The following is a 26,625-nucleotide window of genomic DNA, read 5'->3' on the forward strand; positions in this document are numbered from 1 at the left end:
ATTAGCGTTAATACAGAGAAACAAAGGGAAAAGATCCAACTGATGGGCGCCTGAGATCCCCATGTGATCACTTGTGTGACTTAAAACGTATAGAAACTGTGTTAAACACATCTCTTGTAAACTGTAACACAAGATGACGGTAGATTTCAAACGACATCGTAAAAAAAAACATGGAACGTCAGGTTTTACGTCGACTGCACCTAAAATTCAATGGAATGCAGCCAATACATTACTTAACATTACAACACGTGACCCAGTTAGATATAATAGTACATCCTATGTCGACCTCTATAATAACACGTGACTCAATAATATAGTATGATATCATACAGATATCTCCATGCCTTCCTATATTGTCAAAAATATTTGACCCGAAGAACTTGTACCTCACCATATGTTATACATATATAGCAAAAAAAGTAGTTGATTTCAGTATATATAGAGCAAACACATTATATTATGTAATAAATTGATTTATGTAATATAATGTAACCAAATAGTATAATAGTGTATAATATATCATAACATAACGTAATAGAGTTATGATATACCAGTATAACGTAGAGTAAAGTGATTTTATCAAACAATATCTAAGTACACATTATCTTAAAACACAACGTGATCCAATAATATTTTACGTTATAATATATCGATTCCAAACATTGTATCATAATGTAAATAATAGATATTTCAGATTCTAATATATATATATATATCATAACACAGAACTCGACCATATTACGTTATGATATATGGCCAGTATCATATGCTGTAGATTGTATAAGTCGATAATAGATTTATAAACAAAAACGTCAGGTGGGAAATTTCTGCGCGTGATTGTTATTTTTTTAAGATGTGTTGAATATACTTTTATTTTCCATTTGTCAACTTTCACGAACCAGAAATTCTTGCTAGTAGAATCCATTAATCTTCTATTATTTCACTTTATCTGTATATATCGACCACCCTAGCCCAAGCCAATCACTTGCGTAGAAGAAAGTAATTATTTTCCCGATTTACGAAATATCCTTGATATTGATGATTTAGTCTGAAGCATATCGATAATGATACAACATCGTAATATGTCAATATGTGATATATCATAAAATTTAACTAAAGAATAACATTATTTCAGTTTAAGATTTATCCAATGTAAAAACATAATCACCGAATCTAAGAAACTCTCCGCCAAATCTACCAATCATATCTTAACGATCCATCCAATCAACCAATCAACAACGCGATTGATTATCGATCGATCAGACACTCAGGCTAATGGAGGGAATCCGACTGAATCTTTCTCATAAGTCAAATAAGTAGAAATTCTTGGTAATCAATGTGTACCCAAACTTAAGATTACATATCACATATATCGCTGATACTGAAGTTCTTTGCACGTGCCGAACATGGACACACACGTCAAAGCCTCGTTATGGTCAGATCATCGCAATGTCGTCAGAACAAGCATGCGCACTTGACTGACGAGTTAAAACATTGGAAGACTTTATTAGAGTCTACGTTGACAATATTTCGGCTTTGATTCAGAAGAAATTGTCTGAATGGTGAAAGACTGTACTGTAGTGTAAACATTGTTTTGATGTTTCCTGTCGCCTGGCAACATACCTTCATTTGACTTTTTCGTATCGACATTGACGAGTGCACAAGAAAAAACACATCGAAATTTCAATCGACATAGAGGAAATATTACACATAATTAACTTAAATGTATATTAAATCATAGGTGTGTTTTATCAAGTGTATCTGCATATAGGCTAGGATGCCAGAAATTGTTACATTAGATGATGACAGTGGGGTTAGCCGTACCCGTGTCGCTTTCCAGCAGTTCGTCAAGCCCTGGAATGACCCGTACCATCTCCTCCTTTCGAGAGTTTCTCTGGAGATAGAGTGATACGTGGATGACCGCTGATAACATGGCACATAGAAATGCGGTTCCGGCAAAGTAGAAAGACCATCCGTAAGTGTAACTAAAGGAGGATTCCTCTTTGTCTTTTTCTTTCATTCGGTGGCCAACCTCATCATTGATCACAGAGATGTACAGAATTAGACCCACTGCTAGACTCAGACCTGCAAATAAAAGTACAATATCAGACCCCCACTGCTAGACTCAGACCTGCAAATAAAAGTACAATATCAGACCCACTGCTAGACTCAGACCTGCAAATAAAAATACAATATCAGACCCACTGCTAGACTCAGACCTGCAAATAAAAGTACAATATCAGACCCACTGCTAGACTCAGACCTGCAAATAAAAGTACAATATCAGACCCACTGCTAGACTCAGACCTGCAAATAAAAGTACAATATCAGACCCACTGCTAGACTCAGACCTGCAAATAAAAGTACAATATCAGACCCACTGCTAGACTCAGACCAGTTAACAAAAAAAATGAATTTCAGACATACTGTTACAGACTCTGGCATGTAAACACAAGTAGAATGTTAAACCCACAACAAAATCCTGACCTGTAAGCAAAAATATACTGCTACATGTTCGCTTTCTTTAACACTATGTTCCTGTTTAGTACTGCCCCGCTGCGGCGTATCCTGATTCTCCATGAACTGCAGCTTGAAAGGAGTTGATTGGTTCCTTACGTAAGTCAGTGCTCCTATGATTCACATTGGTCATTTGTATGATTAAAGTGACCGTTTATTCATCGAAACGTCATGCTCAAATCATCTATTGATTGTGTTAGAAGAGCTGTTATTCTAAAAGGTAAAGACGTTTGGTCATCGTCATAAAGACATTTGGTCACCGTCATAAAGACGTTTGGTCATCGTCATATATATAATTACACAGAAGGTAAAGACGTTTGGTCATCGTCATAAAGACATTTGGTTATCGTCATAAATACGTTTGGTCATCGTCATATATATAATTACACAGAAGGTAAAGGGCTTTGGTCATCGTCATATAGACGTTTGGTCATCGTCATATTTATAATTACATAGAAGGTAAAGGGCTTTCGTCATCGTCATATAGACGTTTGGTCATCGTCATATTTATAATTACATAGAAGGTAAAGACGTTTGGTCACCGTCATAAAGACATTTCGTCATCGTCATATATATAATTACACAGAAGGTAAAGGGCTTTGGTCATCGTCATATAGACGTTTGGTCATCGTCATATTTATAATTACATAGAAGGTAAAGGGCTTTGGTCATCGTCATATAGACGTTTGGTCATCGTCATATTTATAATTACACAGAAGGTAAAGACGTTTTGTCATCGTCATAAAGACGTTTTGTCATCGTCATATATATAATTATACTGAAGATAAAGACGTTTGGTCATCGTCATATATATAATTATACAGAAGGTAAAGACGTTTTGTCATCGTCATATATATAATTACACAGAAGGTAAAGACTTTTGGTCATTGTCATAAAGACGTTTGATCATCGTCATATATATAATTATACAGAAGGTAAAGACGTTTGGTCATCGTCATATAGACGTTTGGTCATCGTCATATATATAATTATACAGAAGGTAAAGACGTTTGGTCATCGTCATAAAGACGTTTGGTCATCGTCATAAAGACGTTTGGTCATTGTCATATATATAATTATACAGAAGGTAAAGACGTTTGGTCATCGTCATAAAGACGTTTGGTCATTGTCATATATATAATTATACAGAAGGTAAAGGCGTTTGATCACTCTGAATTTACTTGAATATTACATTTAGGAAATATAAATTGTTGTTTATATAATCGATTTAACATGTTGCAATGAACAAGCTGATTTATGAAAATTCATAAAATCGCTGTTATATTCGATGAAGTTTGGAACTATGTTTCCGCGCGGAGCAGTTGTTTTGGCGTCCGTGATCAGGCAAAATTCAGCGTAACGTCAATGTCAGGAAAACACAGATTGAACAACAAAACTGTTTAAGTTTCAGTAGTCTGATTTTCAATCAATGTTGCAGGATAAACAGAATACATGTCCAATGTCTTAAAATATAAGCTGCATTTTGACTCGGGACAGAAAGACAAAAGTGGCTCGCCAAAAACATTGGTTATCGTCATACACAAGATGTATATAACACACAAACAAAAGTTAACGTTAAATGAAAGTACGACAATGCTGAATTAATATAAGACAATGTTGAATGAACACAAGATAATGTTAAATGAACATAAGATAATATTAAATGTAAAATGCGCATAAGATAATGACAAATGTCAAGTTATGATTTCTGTACATAATCAGAAAGCTATAATGTTTATACAGAAGCTGCATCTACGAGTGTCCCAATGCATAATTCGATAGACAATCCATTAATATTGCCAGACTGTCTCCATTATACCTACGCTGTCACAGAACGACTGTCTCAGAGAGATTACCTAAAATGTTTGCAAAGCAGCCAACTGTTTGAAATATCTGTCCGTGAATTATACATGTATGCAAGCACATGTTGCACGATTCTGTGCGCCTTTATACATTGATTCCGAGGCACGACAATTACGGTACTCAAGGTCGCGCGTCATACTTGCTTTGTTTCAATTAGACACTGTGCTAATCTGCAGAGCTGGCACATCGCGAGAAAGCGGGTCTTAATCTGCCCCTATTTACCAACAAACATGGCAAGACATCATCAGAATTTATTGTCCTATAAGTGAAAACTTTCAGCGAAATGCAGATACAGATAATTAAATTCAAACAACTAACTATAAAATAAATTACATTTTCTTTCAGTTAACACAATCAAGAAAAAGAAGTCGACAAAGAGTTAATTAGCAGTCCGTGCTTTTCAGTAATGATCAAGGCCGATTAGCGGTTATTAACACTTGGTAATCTAACATATACAACCATTACTGTCAGCCTAGAAGCTCTAGCATTCCTGTTGTTAAAGGATACCATGTAGTGTACAATCAGCCCAATTTGGATTTAAACTGAATAAATGTAGTTATGTTAAAAAAGAATATTCGAAACCTTTAAAAACGTGCATCAAAAGATTCGATCGCAACAAGTTGTGCCTCTACCCCACCCTCCCTCTGACGGTGATGTCTGGTGATCAAGACTCTCTGGTACCATATGGCTTATAGATATAACAAAACCTAATACATAGCACGCCATCTAAATATTAGGTTTACTTTACATGACCTGGCAAGGTTATAAGAAACATATATAATACATATTTACTGAATCGCTCATAATCAGAAATAAGATTCTATTTCGGTGTAACTTATAGAAGATATCGTTTTCGGGATCAATTCAGGTTTTCTGGAATCTGACATGGAATAAAAGATAAAAAACAGTACACGCATGGTATAGACAAGAAAATAATCATTTTGCCTTGATATCGCCAAGAGATATCAACATGGCCATTTTGAATTCTACGATGAACGATATGACTAGGAAATGACTCCTACGTCTGTGCGACTGTTCACATTGGGTAAATCACACATGACAGTAAGTAAGTATGCTTACCCGTTTTGGAAGAGGAGCGAACATGTCACATGGTGAATACGATAGTATTACTTAGATAGCTATTGCGGTTTATGTCTAATGTGTTGTATTTTGCTTTGTTATCCGCGAAAAGGCGTCTGAGAAAAAAGCGAAATAACGGGGGGGGGGGGGGGGGGGGGGGGGGGAAGCGAAAATACGCCAAACCGGGTTTAAAACACCATTTTAAGCGTCGACATCTTTTTCACCTCTGTTTGGCGAGTTTTTTTTTCAATTTTATTTATTATTTTTATTTTTTCCAATATTTTAACTTTAGCAGGTTTTTCGCCTGGCTTCATTTCGGAGACAACAAAGCGGAAAGAAGACATGTTTGATATAAGCTTGCAACCAGAAACCGCAGTTTTAGTTCAACAATCGACGATATCTCAAGGAAGTTTTTCTTAGACATCTTATTCATCCAAAGACTGCAAATATACTTATCTATCAAAGGTAAAATGGCATCTAGCTACAACAAAGTACATATAGAACACGTAACGAGGTCTCGTTATCTCGAGAAGATATACATGGAGCTGAAGTAAACTCATGTCGGTATCAAAATGGACTGAGAGATATTCAGATTGTTAATACACTAACGACAATAAAGGGTATCGAAAACGAGAATAATGAACTATTATATTATTAGTTTGATCACATGTCATTTTGTATATATGATAAGTCGTTACTGTTAGTAGTTCAGCAAAGTTGCCTTTCCTACACCTGTGTACTAGATGTATCAGCACAGTTACCTACACATGTGTACTAGATGTATCAGCACAGTTACCTACACCTGTGTACTATCAGCGCAGTTACCTACACCTGTGTACTATCAGCACAGTTACCTACACTTGTGTACTATCAGCACAGTTACATACACCTGTGTACTAGATGTATCAGCACAGTTACCTACACATGTGTACTATCAGCACTGTTACCTACACCTGTGTACTAGATGTATCAGCACAGTTACCTACACATGTGTACTAGATGTATCAGCACAGTTACCTACACCTGTGTACTATCAGCACAGTTACCTACACCTGTGTACTAGATGTATCAGCACAATTACCTACACATGTGTATAGATGTATCAGCACAGTCACCTGTGAACTATCAGCACAGTTACCTACACCTTTGTACTATCAGCACAGTTACCTACACTTGTGTACTATCAGCACAGTTACCTACACTTGCGTACTAGATGTATCAGCACAGTTATCTACACCTGTGTACTATCAGCACAGTTATCTACACCTGTGTACTATCAGCACAGTTACCTACACCTGTGTTCTATCAGCACATTTACATACACCTGTGTACTAGATGTATCAGCACAGTTACCTACACCTGTGTACTATCAGCACAGTTACCTACACCTGTGTACTAGATGTATCAGCACAGTTACCTACACCTGTGTACTATCAGCACAGTTACCTACACCTGTGTACTATCAGCACAGTTACCTACACCTGTGTACTATCAGCACAGTTATTTACACCTGTGTACTATCAGCACAGTTACCTACACCTGTGTTATATCAGCACAGTTACCTACACCTGTGTACTAGATGTATTAGCACAGTTACCTACACCTGTGTACTATCAGCACTGTTACCTACACCTGTGTACTAGATGTATCAGCACAGTTACCTACACCTGTGTACTATCAGCACAGTTACCTACACCTGTGTACTAGATGTATCAGCACAATTACCTACACCTGTGTACTATCAGCACAGTTATTTACACCTGTGTACTATCAGCACAGTTACCTACACCTGTGTACTAGATGTATCAGCACAGTTACCTACACCTGTGTACTAGATGTATTAGCACAGTTACCTACACCTGTGTACTATCAGCACTGTTACCTACACCTGTGTACTAGATGTATCAGCACAGTTACCTACACCTGTGTACTATCAGCACTGTTACCTACACCTGTGTACTAGATGTATCAGCACAGTTACCTACACATGTGTACTATCAGCACAGTTACCTACACCTGTGTACTATCAGCACAGTTACCTACACCTGTGTACTGTCAGCACAGTTACCTACACCTGTGTACTAGATGTATCAGCATTTTTTTTTACATTTTGTTAGACACTCTAATAGATCAGCTAACTTATCAGACAGAAGCTTCCTTTCTTTAATGGAAGTAATTGTAACTGATTGTCACGAACGGGTCCGCCAACTTCCACTTTACAAATGGCGGTGTGCCTGATCCAGCATGTTAAGCACCAATATAGAGCCGTCGATGGATCTTTTCCTGTATGTGAAATGTAAAACTGCTAATAAAGTCATGCCATCGGGGAAATCGGGCATACACAATTATAAATACAGGCTAGTAGAATTGTTTAAGGACACCGTCAGTCGAGGCGATCCTGAGAGAACCATAACTCCTGCCTACCACATATGTCGCGGCAAGGACAAAAACGTCCTTAAGTCGATTTCTAAACGAGAAAATTTTAGTAACAAAACGTAATAGCGACCGTAATCGGGTCCATATATATGTCTGATATCTAAAAGTATGTTTGAAAATAAAAGAGTTTTGCGTTCCTACAGAATATGTAAATGGTATGGATCTGACTGTAGTGTGACCGCTGGGTTTCGAGATAGTGTAGATGTCTCCTGTGTAATGTGTATTGATGCCTTCTCCACTAAATGTCATTTTATGAATTTAATTTTACACAAACAACACGCCAAAAAATTTTACATAGTGAATGGGTAATATCTGGATATTAGAAGAAAAAGTCGCCAGTGTTCATAGAGGGGATGTCGTCAGGCTGTGTTCATAGAGGGGAGGTCGCCAGGCTGTGTTCATAGAGGGGATGTCGTCAGGCTGTGTTCATAGAGGGGAGGTCGCCAGGCTGTGTTCATAGAGGGGAGGTCGCCAGGCTGTGTTCATAGAGGGGAGGTTGCCAAGCTGATTGTTCAGAGACGGGAGGTCGCCAGGCTGATTGTTCAGAGAGGGGGGGTCGCCAGGCCGTGTTCATAGAGGGAGGTCGCCAGGCCGTGTTCATAGAGGGGAGGTCGCCAGGCCGTGTTCATAGAGGGGAGGTCGCCAGGCTGTATTCATAGAGGGGAGGTCGCCAGGCTGATTGTTCAGAGAGGAAAGAGCCCTAACCGGGTTGTTCAGAGGGGAAAGGGGCGCCAAAGTGGATGTTCAAAGAGGGGAGATCGCATGTTCAGAGGGAACTACTGCGAGAGCGAGTTGTGAGCTTTGTAATCAGATACCTGGATCAGAAAGGGATGTTAGGTTAGTGTCACTAGGATGTTGTGTGATCAGAGACGGGAGGTCACTAGGATGTTGTGTGATCAGAGACAGGATGTTGTGTGTCAGAGACTAGGATGTGTGTGTGATCTAGGATGTTGTGTGATCAGAGACGGGAGGTCACTAGGATGTTGTGTGATCAGAGACAGGAGGTCACTAGGATGTAGTGTGATCAGAGACAGGAGGTCACTAGGATGTAGTGTGATCAGAGACAGGAGGTCACTAGGATGTTGTGTGATCGGGGACGGGAGGTCACTAGGATGTTGTGTGATCAGAGACTGGAGGTCACTAGGATGTTGTGTGATCAGAGACAGGAGGTCACTAGGATGTAGTGTGATCAGAGACAGGAGGTCACTAGGATGTTGTGTGATCAGAGACTGGAGGTCACTAGGATGTTGTGTGATCAGAGACAGGAGGTCACTAGGATGTAGTGTGATCAGAGACAGGAGGTCACTAGGATGTTGTGTGATCAGAGACGGGAGGTCACTAGGATGTTGTGTGATCAGAGACGGGAGGTCACTAGGATGTTGTGTGATCAGAGACAGGAGGTCACTAGGATGTTGTGTGATCGGGGACGGGAGGTCACTAGGATGTTGTGTGATAAGAGACTGGATGTCACTAGGATGTTGTGTGATCAGAGACAGGAGGTCACTAGGATGTTGTGTGATAAGAGACTGGAGGTCACTAGGATGTTGTGTGATCAGAGACAGGAGGTCACTAAATTGTTGGATTATAAGTGATAGGAGATAAAAAGGCTTGAGTGTCATCGAAAAGCTATTATTTGGTAACAAATTTCGATAAGCTATGAATATATTACTTCTATTATCTTAGCATCTCACATATAGCTCTATGATATCGTTAAGTTTGATCTTTTAACAGCATACTGATCTGTAAGATTTCAGTTTCCAGACCGACTCATGTTGACAGCTGATCTGTTCGATAACGAGCAAGGTGAAGCAACATCCTTTCAATTAGTCTCCGAATACTTGCACTGCACGATAGAACTAATTACCATGGTATTTTTGTCCTTTATTTCTTCCTAACCCCTCCACAAACTATATGATTGACACGAACACAACTCAATAGACTTTATACTTTAATGACTATCCCTTGTTGCCGCACGAAATCAACCCATACCTAAATCCATTCGTTCGTAGTATTAGTGCGTGCAGTACATATATTTTGTATGCAGTCTTAATTGAGTCGGTACAGCGTGCAATTTAAAAATTACATGCCAGGGTAGTGAAATAACCTGTATGACTTAGTGCAACACCAGATTCGGAAATATTGACTATGGACGTTATATATAGGTGTTATAGCCAGTACGATTAGGCCCAACAATGTTCACGATAGCATTCATTATCACGTGTATCATTGGTAAAGATGTACTTCAAAGCTTGTACCATGTGAGGATAATATCGAATCCCTGTATCAAGTATGCATTGGCAGCGCCGTAATCACTAGCATATAATAGTGCTTATCCAGTGTGCCTCGGCGCAGCGCCGTGGTCACTAAGATGTAGTAATATCATCTACACAGTGTACCTCGGTGTAGCGCTGTAGTCGCTAAGATCTTAGTGTACCTCGGCGCAGTCGTTAAGATCATAGTGTACCTCGGTTCAGCACTGTAGTTGCTTAAATCATAGTGTACCTCGGTGCAGCGCTGAAGTGGCTGAAATCATAGTGTACCTCGGTTCAGCGCTGAAGTGGCTGAAATCATAGTGTACCTCGGTTCAGCGCTGTAGTCGCTAAGATCATAGTATACCTCGGTGCAGCGCTGTAGTGGCTAAGATCATAGTGTACCTCGGTTCAGCGCTGTAGTCGCTAAGAGCATAGTGTACCTCGGTGCAGTCGCTAAGATCCTAGTGTACCTCGGTGAAGCGCTGTAGTGGCTAAGATCATAGTATACCTCGGTGCAGTCGCTAAGATCATAGTGTACCTCGGTTCAGCACTGCAATCGCTAAGATCATAGTGTACCTCGGTGAAGCGCTGTAGTCGCTAAGATCATAGTGTACCTCGGTTCAGCGCTGTAGTGGCTAAGATCATAGTGTACCTCGGTTCAGCGCTGTAGTGGCTAAGATCATAGTGTACCTCGGTTCAGCGCTGCAGTCACTAAGATCATAGTGTACCTCGGTTCAGCACTGTAGTCGCTAAGATCATAGTGTACCTCGGTTCAGCGCTGTAGTCGCTAAGATCATAGTGTACCTCGGTGAAGCGCTGTAGTGGCTAAGATCATAGTGTACCTCGGTGCAGTCGCTAAGATCATAGTGTACCTCGGTTCAGCACTGCAGTCGCTAAGATCATAGTGTACCTCGGTTCAGCACTGTAGTGGCTAAGATCATAGTGTACCTCGATGAAGCGCTGTAGTGGCTAAGATCATAGTGTACCTCGGTTCAGTCACTAAGATCATAGTGTACCTCGATGAAGCGCTGTAGTGGCTAAGATCATAGTGTACCTCGATGAAGCGCTGCAGTCACTAAGATCATAGTGTACCTCGGTTCAGCACTGTAGTGGCTAAGATCATAGTATACCTCGGTGCAGTCACTAAGATCATAGTGTACCTCGGTTCAGCGCTGTAGTGGCTAAGATCATAGTGTACCTCGGTGCAGTCGCTAAGATCATAGTGTACCTCGGTTCAGCACTGTAGTCGCTAAGAGCATAGTATACCTCGGTAAAGTGCTGTAGTCGCTAAGATCATAGTGTACCTCGGTGAAGCGCTGTAGTGGCTAAGATCATAGTGTACCTCGATGAAGCGCTGTACTGGCTAAGATCATAGTGTACCTCGGTTCAGCGCTGCAATCGCTAAGATCATAGTGTACCTCGGTTCAGCGCTGCAATCGCTAAGATCATAGTATACCTCGGTGCAGTCACTAAGATCATAGTGTACCTCGGTTCAGCGCTGTAGTGGCTAAGATCATAGTGTACCTCGGTGCAGTCGCTAAGATCATAGTGTACCTCGGTGAAGCGCTGTAGTCGCTAATGTCATAGTGTACCTCGGTGAAGCGCTGTAGTGGCTAAGATCATAGTGTACCTCGGTGCAGCGCTGTAGTGGCTAAGATCATAGTGTACCCCGGTTCAGCGCTGCAATCGCTAAGATCATAGTATACCTCGGTGCAGTCACTAAGATCATAGTGTACCTCGGTGCAGTCGCTAAGATCATAGTGTACCTCGGTTCAGCACTGTAGTCACTAAGAGCATAGTGTACCTCGGTTCAGCGCTGTAGTGGCTAAGATCATAGTGTACCTTGGTAAAGCGCTGTAGTCGCTTAGATCATAGTATACCTCGGTAAAGCGCTGTAGTGGCTAAGACCATAGTTTACCTCGGTTCAGCGCTGTAGTCGCTAAGATCATAGTGTACCTCGGTGCAGCGCTGTAGTGGCTAAGATCATAGTGTACCTCGATGCAGCGCTGCAGTCGCTGAGATCATAGAGTACCTCGGTGAAGCGCTGTAGTCGCTAAGATCATAGTGTACCTCGGTGAAGCGCTGTAGTCGCTAAGATCATAGTGTACCTCGGTGCAGCGCTGTAGTGGCTAAGATCATAGTGTACCTCGATGCAGTCGCTAAGATCATAGTGTACCTCGGTTCAGCACTGTAGTCGCTAAGATCATAGTGTACCTCGGTGCAGTCGCTAAGATCATAGTGTACCTCGGTTCAGTCACTAAGATTATAGTGTACCTCGGTTCAGCGCTGTAGTGGCTAAGATCATAGTGTACCTCGGTTCAGCACTGTAGTCGCTAAGAGCATAGTGTACCTCGGTGAAGCGATGTAGTCGCTAAGATCATAGTATACCTCTCGGTTCAGCACCTGTGCAGTCGCTAAGATCATAGTGTACCTCGGTTCAGTCACTAAGATTATAGTGTACCTCGGTTCAGCGCTGTAGTGGCTAAGATCATAGTGTACCTCGGTTCAGCACTGTAGTCGCTAAGAGCATAGTGTACCTCGGTGAAGCGATGTAGTCGCTAAGATCATAGTATACCTCGGTTCAGCACTGTAGTCGCTAAGAGCATAGTGTACCTCGGTTCAGCGCTGCAATCGCTAAGATCATAGTGTACCTCGGTTCAGCACTGTAGTCGCTAAGAGCATAGTATACCTCGGTGCAGTCGCTAAGATCATAGTGTACCTCGGTTCAGCGCTGCAGTCGCTAAGATCATAGTGTACCTCGGTTCAGCACTGTAGTCGCTAAGAGCATAGTGTACCTCGGTTCAGCGCTGCAATCGCTAAGATCATAGTGTACCTCGGTTCAGTCACTAAGATTATAATGTACCTCTTTGAAACGCTGCAGTCGCTAAGATCATAGTGTACCTCGCTGCAGCGCTGCAGTCGCTAAGATGGAACACGCCATACATAACGTTTCTCGGCGTGTGCCGTAGTCATTAACATGCAAATCTGAGATACCTCGTTGCATTTTAAATCTAATCAATAGGGTCTTGTGTATTTGGGAAAATGAATAAAAATATAAGAAAAAAACACACACACATCTAATACCTTGTGTACTTCGGAGCATTCCCGTACTTAGTAACACGTGATAACGGTCATGGTCAAGCTTTCAACCTCAGCGAAGCGCCGTGCTCAATGACACGTAACATACTATACCCACGTTCCTCGGTGGTAACCTGTAAACTTCTATAGGCAATATCAGCGCAGAAATGAAGAATGTTACTCGTCACATTATTGAACAGAAAGTTCTGTTTTAGCTAAAACATATCGGGTTTTTTTTTCTAAAAGCCTAATGAAAAAAATCGGGCCATTTTGATACCCAGTATTTACCTGTACATAGTTCCGTCCAATAGTTATCACGCTGCTTAAAGCTATGATAAAATAACATTCATGTTGGACTTTGACGGTAAAGGAACATTAGTATATGGGGATGAGACATCGGTGATAATAAGAAATCCTATACGTTCTTGGTTGAATTACAGCAAAGTATTCCACATGATGTATGCCTGTCATTGTGGAATACCAATGGAGAGCTGAAAGCATTGTTGATTTAGCTTACTGCCATTCGGCACAAGGTAATATTGCAACTGTTTCCATTGCTTCCTTTCCATATAGAATTGTAATCCAGGGCACAAGGATGACTTTTTACACGTGCTGTGTTGTTATAGTAACGTGATGGATTCCGTATTTCTTTTTGCTCATTTCTAGCTGCAGCAGTTGTTATTAACTTCAGGGTTTTTTTTAAATGTACAAACTATTAAATGATTCTGGGTGAATTTTCAGTTTCCTTGGGGCTGTCTGTGTGATATATACCTTAGACTGAATTAACGATATATAGGCCTTGACCTTGCTTGATGGTATATTTGTACTCACAATAAAACCTGATGACATTACACACGGCCATGTAGACGACAGATGAGATGATAGGTAGAATGAAAGATACGATAACTTACACACTGCCATGAAGACGGGAAAGGAGACGATATGTAGACAGAGGTGTACGATGAATTTACATAGCAGGACATGTAAGTAGAGAAGATGATATACACGATATGTACGACGATTGTACACACCAGCATGGCGACGACAGATGAGACGATATGTAGACAGATGTGTACGATGACGTTACCTGCTAATATGTAGATGACAGCGGAGATGAGCGTCTTGATGTCCTGGCGTAGGTTGCCGAGCACACTGAGGACTGCAGCTATGGTAAGAAGAATCAGCGATATCACAGGAATCATGGCTGCCACTCGGTTGGACTCTAAAAACCAACGACAAGTTGTCATTGAAAAAACCAATCTCACAAAAGTTCAGCTTGCAATTTGAGTTATGAGTTATATTATTTGACATAGAAGATAGTCTTTGTTTATTAAGGAATAATAATATATTTCCTTGAGTGGGATGGAATGTTTGGTATTTTTCGCGGGAGTTTCCATCCCACGAGAATCAAAGAATATAATATTTATTACTATTGTATTGATGTAAGTTTGAGTCAGCCACTCTGCATATATCTGATGTTTGTATATATTTTTCATAACTCCGTCGGATACATAGTTTTATATCTACATGTTAGACACAAATCTGCAAATAATTGAGTTTAAGATAAAGTCAGTAAATACAATACATCAAATGCGTTTGTGATGAAGTTCACCTTAACCAGGATCATCACATTACAGTAAAGTGAAAGTGTACTACCAATCATGGCTATCTATACCAGTACCCTGGGATAACTGATACTTAACCACAAATGCTGAGAGAGAGAGAGAGAGAGAGAGGGGGGGAGGGGGGGAAGAGAGAGAGAGAGGAAAGAGATAGAGATAGGGGGGAGGAGAGAGAGAGAGGATCGTGACCGAAATAAAACCTTCGAGTACTCAAAATGTACTGATGGACATGTATAAATAAATCTTTATTTCCTTCACTCGAGTAATCTTCATAACCAAATGATGATATGAAGGTTTCGGAACTACTGTATTTGTTTATAATTAAATTTATGGCAAATGAAAAGGAAATAGTAAGCATTCTCATTAGTATAACCGAAAGCTCAATTTGGGGTGTTGATTAGCATTAAAGATATCATCATTTCAGGTCTGCAATTATTGCGGAGTCTTCTTAGTATAACATTTAACTTTCGATCGCCGAACAAGTAGTAATCCGATACCTTAAAAAATTCATTTTGGTTTTGGAGGCATTTATTGAAACTCGTGTAGGAAGGTACATTTTTGGTTTTAGAGTCAAGTGCTTTCCATGACATTATAGTGGAAGGGATAAACGAGTTCGATGAAGACTGTAACGAAAAATTGGAATTCTCAGAGTTTCTTAAATTATATGGGGTTTAAGTAGATACTAGAGGAGGGAGAATGTCTGTCAAGGAGATTGTCTGTTAGGTAAGAGCGGATCATGTTGTTATACAGTATATAGAACAGTTGAAGTTTGCGTCAGGTACGTCGTTGAGACAAAGCTTCCCGATCTGTTTCAAAGTAGAGATTCCCTACTACTGAATGGAGAAAGACCAGTTACTATACCCGCTGCTTCAAGCTTAAGTTTTTCAGGTTTGTTAGCATCGACAATTTTTCATCCGTCACAAACTTCGCAGCAGTGTTCCAGAAGCGGGAGTATATAGGGTAGATAGATGATATTTTAAGTTTTGCCATTTAAGATAAATTTAAACTTTCCAAGTATTCCTATTTGCTTACTAACACCTTTACAAATGTTATCAATATGATACGTCCATTTACAGTTTGCACACAGGAAAATACCAAGATGTTTAGGATATTCACTAAAATCAATATGAACATTATTAAAAATCATACTAACATCCAGCTCATCACTGGTATTTGAGATCAGGAGAGCCTCGGTTTTATTGGAAATAAGCTTGACAAGTCAGTTCTCGGCAAAATTAGGATTTTTTTCAAGATCTCTATTAGTGATCGTTTCAAATTCAGCAGCAGAACAAGGAGAGACTGTTCGGGAAGTATCGTCAGCAAGCATTCCTAAATTCAAATTGCCAGTTGGTGTTTTGTTACAGTTAATTGATTTTGAGATAATCAACATTCTTATAACACGAGATCATGCGTTTAAATTTCTTAGTAAGAAATATGTTCAGTTGATTAACAATAGTAGCGCCATGATTCGAAATACCCATGTCGATTTCAATAACACCGGAAAAGCCAACCATGCGTGAATCACTCACAAGCACGAGATCAGGGAGAGAAGCACGGGATCTGGGAGAGAAGCACGTGTATTGCCTACCCGAATAAGTTGCGGCATCACATTAGATAACACGTACATGCGGATAATACATTAAGTTTAGGACGAGTTTCAACCAGCAATAATTACATGAGTATTTTCATCTAGTGCAGCCTGTATGGAGTTTTCAAATTGTTCCTGGAATGGATTTACACAATCGTCAGGTCTATATACTGTACAAATTATATATATATGAGGAGTTATTGAAAGAAATATCAAGGTCAAAGCGACGCGGAGCAGAAATTAGATTTGAGATATAAACAACAACACCTCCATCCTGTGAGTGTTCACGATCTTTCCGCAAAGGATTACTATTAAAACCACAAAATGCTATTTTTTCATCAGAGACACTTTTGTTTAGATGGGATTCCGTGATACATACCACGTGAAATTCGTCTGCAATATTTTCAAGGTGAGTCAACTTATGTCTTAGACAGCGTATGTTTAAGTGGAAATTGGTCAATACTTCAGAGGACACATCAGGCCCGGGGTGTTCATGTATGTCCATACATATTAATAATAAAGGTTAGAGAATACAGATAAAGGTAATACTTTTGAAAAAAGCTTAGAATGAGGTAAAAGAGGATATAATATTGCGTTGTCCTAAATGATGGGAAGGATTTCAAACAGACTTTGAAATTCGACAGATACAAAATTAAAATTAATCTTGAATACCGATGACGTACTCGAGTAGTTATGGTGTGTTCGCGTGTAAAAATACCAACCGCCACCATGAGTGCGGTTGGCTGGTTGGTTGACAGGGTTTCCGGCTCCGTGACTCCTCCCGTGTCCAGGCATCCTCTCATCGAAGAACGTCGGTGTTCAGGCGACGTGAGGGGCGACCTGCGGGGGCGACCTGCATCCCCTCAGTGGGATGGGACCGTCTGTAGCGGTGATCGTTTGATTATACTAGTTTACCTTGTGTGCTACAATATCATTACCCATTATAAATGACCGTCATGGTTGGTTGGCTGTTGGCAAAAGACAAGCACACGTGCATATATAAACAGAGCCAACGAGCTGATGGTAACGGACACAGAAAAGTAAACAGGGAAGGCAAGGGAACATCCAATCTGGATTCGTAGTAAGTAAAAGTATTTGTGTCGTGATATACATATGTCGTGCAATGTAAATAAACTGCTACCCGATGATATACACAATGACCCTTTAAGACGTATTCGACATTCACGGAGGACCTTGATGGTGTATAAAGCAGTCCCTGATGACATTCACGGAGGACCTTGATGGTGTATAAAGCAGTCCCTGATGACATTCACGGAGGACCTTGAAGGCGTATATAGCAGTCCCTGATGACATTCACGGAGGACCTTGAAGGCGTATATAGCGGTCCCTGATGACATTCACGGAGGACCTTGATGGTGTATAAAGCAGTCCCTGATGACATTCACGGAGGACCTTGAAGGCGTATATAGCGGTCCCTGATGACATTCACGGCGGACCTTGAAGGCGTATATAGCGGTCCCTGATGACATTCACGGAGGACCTTGAAGACGTATATAGCGGTCCCTGATGACATTCACGGCGGATCTTGAAGGCGTATATAGCGGTCCCTGATGACATTCACGGCGGACCTTGAAGGCGTATATAGCGGTCCCTGATGACATTCACGGCGGACCTTGATGGTGTATAAAACAGTCCCTGATGACATTCACGGCGGACCTTGATGGTGTATAAAGCAGTCCCTGATGACATTCACGGCGGACCTTGATGGTGTATAAAGCAGTCCCTGATGACATTCACGGCGGACCTTGATTGCGTGTAAAGCAGTCCCCGATGACTTCCACAACGGCCCTTTATGACGTCTACAACAGTCCCGGCTGACATTAACGGCGGGCCTTGACGTATCTTTTATATAATTGTATTTTGGTATTGAGGTCTAAAGGTCATTTTCCAAGAGACTATTACTCGAAACCATGTTGCCTGATAGTATTTGTATTGGCAAATGCTGACCATCAAAGATAGAGAAGGACACAGTTTGCCAAAAGAACGTCCCAATTTCATCTCGCGAGAGTACGAATTGGCTCCCGATCAAAGAACATTGCGCTGGTCTACACAAATTTGACACTGCACGTGATGTTCAGAAATGACAGAAAACCCAGGAGGACGGGTCGACGAGAATTAAATTGCAGGATCAACCGGATTGTGAACCTGATTAGTAATTATATTTACAGTATACAATCAATGGTTTAAAGACGACAGAAATTACATTACATTTGTCTGTTACATGAAATGGAGGCCGACCTCTGTGGTAAACATCCGATATAATGTACGACAACGCGAAGTCGACACGTAGGAGGGGACTGGTGAGGTTATCGGAGACAGCCGCCCACGTACTGTATTGTCATATATATCATACAATATAACTGGTAATGTAAGATGACTATACTTTGATCGAATCACTCAAATACCAATGTTTTTATTGAATTTGTAAAACGTTACTGCTCTTAAACAGTTGTTAATATGAACCTATGAACATTTGAACACCAAACTTGTACTTCTGTAAGGTTTCCCCAGCGAGTCACCATGTATCTACACAGCACTGGCCTTCATCATGATGTTTGGAACATGGATAGCAACTGTGTCCTGTGACAGAGCTTGTATCATCAGCTTTCTATCAATCACCGCTAGTATTTTGTGTAGGCTGTGATGCAAAATTTATGCTTGAAGTAAGATTTCTAGTCTTCTTAACCAAAACCATATACCTACATGTATATATTCATAAGTAACAATGTTCTTCAGTTTACGGTCTAATTTACTTACTTATAATGGCAAAAGACGTTTCCTGTCCCTCAACACGCCCAGGATCTCCAAAGTAGCTCACGGTCAAACACGGCGGGGCAACACTTCCTGAAATACAAACACCAGTGTTTAGTTTAAAATGCCATTTTTAGTCAGGATACATGTATGACATCAATAAAAAACAAACGTAACCCCAACCCCAAGTTATATCAAATTATCACACATTCAGTTTTGTTTATCGTGCACATTTTTCGATAACCCAGACTTTAGGTAAAGGCTATTGGCATTTAATCGCAGAAAGATAAAGGCAAAATATGTGGCAGCGAAACGTGTGTCAGTTGAATCTGTTTTAAGTATAGATTTGTATGAATTCAACCTAGTACATTTGTTTTTTTCAACTGGCTGTTTAAAGTCGGTTTTTGTCATTCAAACAATAGCGTAGCGGGTGTCGCCAACTCTGTTTGGTTTTTGTTACTTTAGAGCTCGGCGTCTGAGACACATTTAATACATTCTGTTCATTTCTTCAATTTATAAGTAAGGCAACGTTTACGACCACGTGCTTGTCTGTAATATGGGAAAAAAACTATGATGCAATTTACATCCGCACATAAAGCGGAAATGATGCTGATCCGAAAACATCAACAGAATTACATCCAACAATTACCCGGACAATAATTCAATAAGGACCGCCTAACGTCGAGCTCTCCAACCTTACAGTCACAACAAAGCACTAAATTATCGACGATGCCAACAACAGAGGGCACCACAAGGTGATTATTGGTCACGACACCTGGTCATGACTGGTCATGACACCTGGTGATGACGCCACGACGCCTGGCGATGACGCCACAACTCCTGGTAATGACTGGTCACGTCACCTGGTTATGACTGGTCATGACGCCTGGTGATGACGCAAAGACGCCTGGTGATGACTGGTCATGACACCTGGTGATGATTGGTCACGACGCCTGGTGATGACGTCACGATACCTGGTGATGACTGGTCATGACACCTGGTTATGACTGGCCACGACACCTGGTGATGATTGGTCACGACGCCTGGTGATGACGCCACAAAGACTGGCGATGACGTCACGACGCCTGGTGATGACTGGTCATGACACCTGGTGATGATTGGTCACGACGCCTGGTGATGACTGGTCATGACACCAATGTGATGTGTCAATTAATTGGCAATGTGATGTCACTTATCCTGATGTCTTGCACACGGTCATAATCGAATGTCAATACGTCTATAGTCATAGCAAGGGAAATCCTGTATTTGCTAATTTCCTTGGATCTCATTGTTGACTATAACCCTTTCCGGAGTGTATCTTTTGTATCTCACTGTTAATCACATGTAATTCACGCAAGAACATCGATTCAAGTATTAATGAACCCATGATATTTGTTTGTCTCCGGGTGCCGCTTAGTATTGTAATCATTCTTCATACAATCTGAGCAAGATAAACAGCACACCACAATACGAAATTGGGTTTCCGTGTTGTGTACCTTATCGATGTCATTAGTTTGAATTTTATAGGATTCAAAGTACTTTTTGATGTCGTTGATAGTGATTTCTACAATCTACTAAACCACCAAACAAGCACGTTAAGGATAACTATAGTCATGTACCTCCACGTGTCGACTATTACTGACGGTGAATATACTTTGTCAGCCAAAACTGAGGTATTCGTTAGGTTAATGTCACTATCCTCGAGTGTTGACTGGAATGTCGCATAACAACTGACATTAAAACGTTAGAGTATGTTAGTTTCAAGTTATACTTCATCACACAGGAACAAATGGGTTGGAGCATCAGAAACATCACTATTAACAAACACAAGCACACTTTGCTTACCAAATATCACTACCGAACACAGCACACTCCGCTTCCCAAATATCACTACCGAACACAGCACACTCCGCTTACCAAATATCACTACCGAACACAGCACACTCCGCTTACCAAATATCACTACCGAACACAGCACTCTCTGCTTACCAAATATCACTACCGAACACAGCACACTCCGCTTCCCAAATATCACTACCGAACACAGCACACTCCGCTTACCAAATATCACTACCGAACACAGCACACTCCGCTTCCCAAATATCACTACCGAACACAGCACACTCCGCTTACCAAATATCACTACCGAACACAGCACACTCCGCTTCCCAAATATCACTACCGAACACAGCACACTCCGCTTCCCAAATATCACATCCGCTTTACCAAATATCACTACCGAACACAGCACACTCCGCTTCCCAAATATCACTACCGAACACAGCACACTCCGCTTCCCAAATATCACTACCGAACACAGCACACTCCGCTTCCCAAATATCACTACCGAACACAGCACACTCCGCTTCCCAAATATCACTACCGACCACAGCACACTCCGCTTCCCAATTATCACTACCGACCACAGCACACTCCGCTTATCAAATATCACTACCGAACACAGCACACTCTGCTTACCAAATATCACTACCGAACACAGCACACTCCGCTTACCAAATATCACTACCGAACACAGCACACTCCGCTTCCCAAATATCACTACCGAACACAGCACACTCCGCTTCCCAAATATCACTACCGAACACAGCACACTCCGCTTACCAAATATCACTACCGAACACAGCACACTCCGCTTCCCAAATATCACTACCGAACACAAACCTGAAGAACATGTCACATTACCAAATATCATAGCAATTATCACTACCGACACAGCACACTCCGCTTCCCAAATATCACTAAACACAGCACAATCCGCTTACCAAATATCACTACCGAACACAGCACTCTCAGCTTACCAAATATCACTACCGAACACAGCACAACCAAATAAGAACACACATGTTACCAAATTCACTACCGAACACAGCACATTTAATGAGCACACTCCGTTTACACAAGATTTAATATCACCTTGATTAATGCTTCAGTGTCTTTATGGTATTTTCACAAAGTTCCTTGTCACAAACTCCGCTTACCAAATATCACTACCGAACACAGCACACTCTCTGCACACTCCGCTTACCAAATATCACTACCGAACACAGCACACTCCAACAACTTCTTCCAAATATCACTACCGAACACAGCACACGCTTGACCAAATATCACCGAACACAGAGCTTACCAAATATCACTACCGAACACAGCACATCCGCTTCCCAAATATTTACCGAACACAGCACACTCCGCTTACCAAATATCACAGCACACTCCGCTTACCAAATATCACTACCGAACACGGCACACTCCGCTTACCAAATATCACTACCGAACACAGCACTCTCTGCTGACCAAATATCACTACCGAACACAGCAACTCCGCTTCCCAGATATCACTACTCCGCTTCCCAAATATCAAGAGACATGTGTCTGTCACACTTCTGTCAAATATCACCGAACACAGCACACTTGTCCAAATATCACTACCGCGGACAAACAGGCACACTCTCGCTTCCCAAATATCACTAAAACACAGCATTTTCACTAACCAAGCTTACCAAATATTTGAACACAGCACTTTCCGGCTTTCAAATATTAACATGACACTTGCTGTTAATAGGACGTAAAAAAACAATATCACTAATAAACACAGCACACTCCGCTTCCCAACCGCTTTATCACTACCGAACACAGCACACTCTGTCACTTACCTTAAATATCACTACCGAACACAGCACACTCCGCTTATTTTAAATAATTGTATTTTTATCACTAAAACGCAACTTTATTTGTCTATAAGATTTACACTGAACACAGGTTGGAGCTTCCCAAATATCACTACCGAACACGGCACACTCCGCTTCCCAAATATCACTACCGAACACGGCACACTCCGCTTACCAAATATCACTACCGAACACAGCACTCTCTGCTTACCAAATATCACTACCGAACACAGCACTCTCTGCTTACCAAATATCACTACCGAACACAGCACACTCCGCTTACCAAATATCACTACCGAACACAGCACACTCCGCTTACCAAATATCACTACCGAACACAGCACACTCCGCTTACCAAATATCACTACCGAACACAGCACTCTCTGCTTACCAAATATCACTACCGAACACAGCACACTCCGCTTACCAAATATCACTACCGAACACAGCACTCTCTGCTTACCAAATATCACTACCGAACACAGGACGTAAAAAAACAATAAACAATAAACATTCTAGACTTTTCTGGGCTTTCTTCAGGACCGCTTTATGGTGGTTCTAAACCGTTTTATTGTCACTTACCTTACACATTCCTCAAAGGACTGTCATTTTATTTTAAATATACAATTGTATTTTTGTATTTTTAATCGCACATTAACCAACTTTATTTGTCTATAAGATTTACAGTGACCATAAATTGTATTTTTTTAAAATCCGTACCGATTACTTACTGCTACAATAAATGAAGGCGTTGATCATGTAATGAACCATTGTCCTGTTTTGATAAACACAGTTCTGGGCGAGATAATTGTCACTTGTAGCAACAAATGGCAACAACAAAACGCCATCAATCTAGGCCCCCTCCCTAATAGCTACATCGACCAGTTTGTAAGCAGACGGGACACTTTTTGCAGCATGTTCGTGCCTTAGTTTCTGTCGCTTCGGTGTAGCAATAATAGCAATTTCGCCGTTTTGAAACCGAGGGCGGTGTCTGTTTAGATATTAAGTACAGGGCAAAGTGAAGGTTTTTTGGAAACAATGAGCATCAGATGGACCAGGATGATAAATGGATGAACTGCACAGCCAATATGATACATGTAGGTCTCAGAAACTCGACATATTACGGCCAATTCAGTACTGACTCATCCCAATACATTGCTGTGGGAAAAAGTTATTTCACAATTTATGGTAAGTGTTTTCTCGGACACTGTCCGAAGAGGTGAAACGGTCACAATTGAGTTGACACCTCTATTGGACCATACCTACTCCTAATGGTGCCGAATCGCGTGTTAGATCAGGATGGAATGCCGGGGCACCACTTACTGTTTTTGATTGGTGCTGATTGTGTGAGCGCCATTGTCGGACTGGCCAGTGCCCGTAACTGGATCTGATACCTCCGACCATACCCAGGGGACAAGGTGTACGACCAAACACAATTACAACGCCACGGAAACAGCATCTTATACCACAACACACCACATTACAATGGTAATCAGATAGGGTTTGTATAGCTGGCAGTAGTGGCATACCAAAGGTAGTTCGACTGTCTGGTGAAACCGCATTCCAACTCGCCAATACAGACGTATCACCACTGGTAGGGTTGCAGACAGTCGTGTTCTATGCGACATTTGAAATATTGAATTGTGCACGACCAAAGAAGTAATTTTGCCATCGAGTTATTGAATTACATATCTATATTGTATATAACACTAATACCTCACTTGTATACCACATTGTCTTTTTCTCATAACTACAAAAATCAAGGGAACACCAACATGTCAAATTAATTATAATACAAACTCAATAAATTAGGGTAAATATGAACAAAAGAAAGAACAAATTGGAAAATCCTGTAAAAAGTACAAGATGAAGTGTTTACTGCCATGTAAATCCTGACCAATCCAAGTAGGTAATGTCCACCCTCAAATGAGAACAACGTTACAACGCGCAACAAACACATTCAGCTTCATATCGTACAAAGAAATAGAATATTTTTAATGAGATCGATATAACGACCGTAAAACTACCCCATCATTTTATCACCACCTCATAACCACGTTAATAGTACCGTTACCACCTCATAACAACGTTCATAACATCGTTACCACCTCATTACGACGTGAATATCACATTTATCGCCTCATAACCACGTTAATATCACATTCATCGCCTCATAACCACGTTAATATCACATTTATCGCCTCATAACCACGTTAATATCACCGTTACCACATTATAACCACGTAAATAACATCTTTACCATCTAGTTATCACGTTAATAGTATCGTTACCACTTCATACCCACTTTCATAACATCATTACCACCTTGTAACCACGTTGATAGTGTCGTTACCACCTCTTAACCGATTGATTACTATGTTAAGTACACATTAATAAGTCGTACCAAACTTGCGGATAGGATAGAGGGGACAGTCACCTACTACATGTAAAACTAGGCTGGGCCCCTACAACAATGGCTGTGAATATTTCCTCTGCTCGAAACAACTCCACCACTACTTTTTACCCCTATCTCGTTTTTGAAAATTATTTGCACATCCACTCGTGGACACTCTCAATGATTGGGCCGGTATAGCCTAGCCCAGACCGTACATGCGAGAGACGTTTACGTCACACGTGCATGAATGTCTGTAGTGATCGATGTGGCCGTCACACAAGACAAATACCACATCCTACGGATGAATATGTTGTATACTCTGAGAAAATTACAGGCTTATAACATCTGTCATAAGTGACAGGAAAATAGACGCCGAAATAGCACAGAAACCTCCCGAATCAAATGATGGTTAATGTAGGGAAAGTCATTATGTAAGTCTTTTATATCAATAAGTAAAAAAACGGTACAGAACGCTAGCACTTAAATACTCATATCAAACTGTGATGGAAGTTCTTGTATGATTTTCACATAAGAAACCGGCATAATTATATATGATTGTATGTTAATTACTTTAGTACATGCCTGCTCCCTCTAATCCCGTGTCGAAATGCATTCTGGGAGATACCTTATTTCCGGCATCTGGTTGGCTGACGAGACATAAGTCGTATTGTATTAAAAGGTGCTATTTACTTATGTGTTTTTTTTTTTTTTTTTTAACAATCCTAGACGAGCAACACTGTCCACTACTCTACTTGTTACGGGGGACGTCACTTACAACAGTAAGACAGTTATTCCTATATATTTAACCAAAGACCGAACTGCTCATGAAGCAATAGAGAAATATCCTTTTTCATCCAAAAGCGACAAAATTAACGACGCCATACCGTTTTTTTCAGCTACAATGACGCTTCTGACACGAAGCCCTGTATGTAGCCAAGAGGAGTGAGACTGGTTTTATCTTGGATTTTATCCTACAAAAGCATTTAACGGCGCACAAATAACGATGTTTGTGTTATACGGCATTTCTCTAAAAGCACAGAGAAAACGTAAGTCAGGATGGAAGTTTGAAGCAATCAAATTGAAACTAGATTACTTCAGTTATTAAACTAATATTTATATGTATATGTTTTAATGCGGCGAGAAATTTGATACATAAAACAGCAGATTTTTTTGTAACGACAACAACTATGAAATGCTGTATTACTGCTATACTGGGAAACTACTTGGGACTGGAATTATCGCAAGGTGTGATACCTCGGCTCGTCCACAGTATCAGATCCCATGTAATGTTGGCACATTGATTTTACCAACACGTATCAAGTGTTAGCTTGTC

The 26,625-nt window shown here is 40.7% G+C and overlaps 1 protein-coding gene across 1 annotated transcript in view; it reads right to left on the reverse strand.

The window, feature by feature from the left end:
* Positions 1 to 1,795: 1,795 nt before the first annotated feature.
* Positions 1,796 to 26,625, reverse strand: part of LOC132543936 (voltage-dependent calcium channel gamma-7 subunit-like) — a 76,415-nt gene continuing 51,585 nt past the window's right edge. The window contains exons 2-4 of the mRNA XM_060207490.1: positions 19,215 to 19,301; positions 14,314 to 14,448; positions 1,796 to 2,085 (exon numbers count right to left, since the gene is read on the reverse strand). Coding sequence (XP_060063473.1) covers positions 1,796 to 2,085; positions 14,314 to 14,448; positions 19,215 to 19,301 — 512 coding nt within the window. The remainder of the gene's footprint in view (positions 2,086 to 14,313; positions 14,449 to 19,214; positions 19,302 to 26,625) is intronic.

This window comes from Ylistrum balloti, unplaced genomic scaffold (assembly GCF_031769215.1).
Source record: "Ylistrum balloti isolate Yb309-2 unplaced genomic scaffold, AGI_CSIRO_Ybal_v1 Utg369772, whole genome shotgun sequence".
Lineage (NCBI taxonomy): Eukaryota > Metazoa > Mollusca > Bivalvia > Pectinida > Pectinidae > Ylistrum > Ylistrum balloti.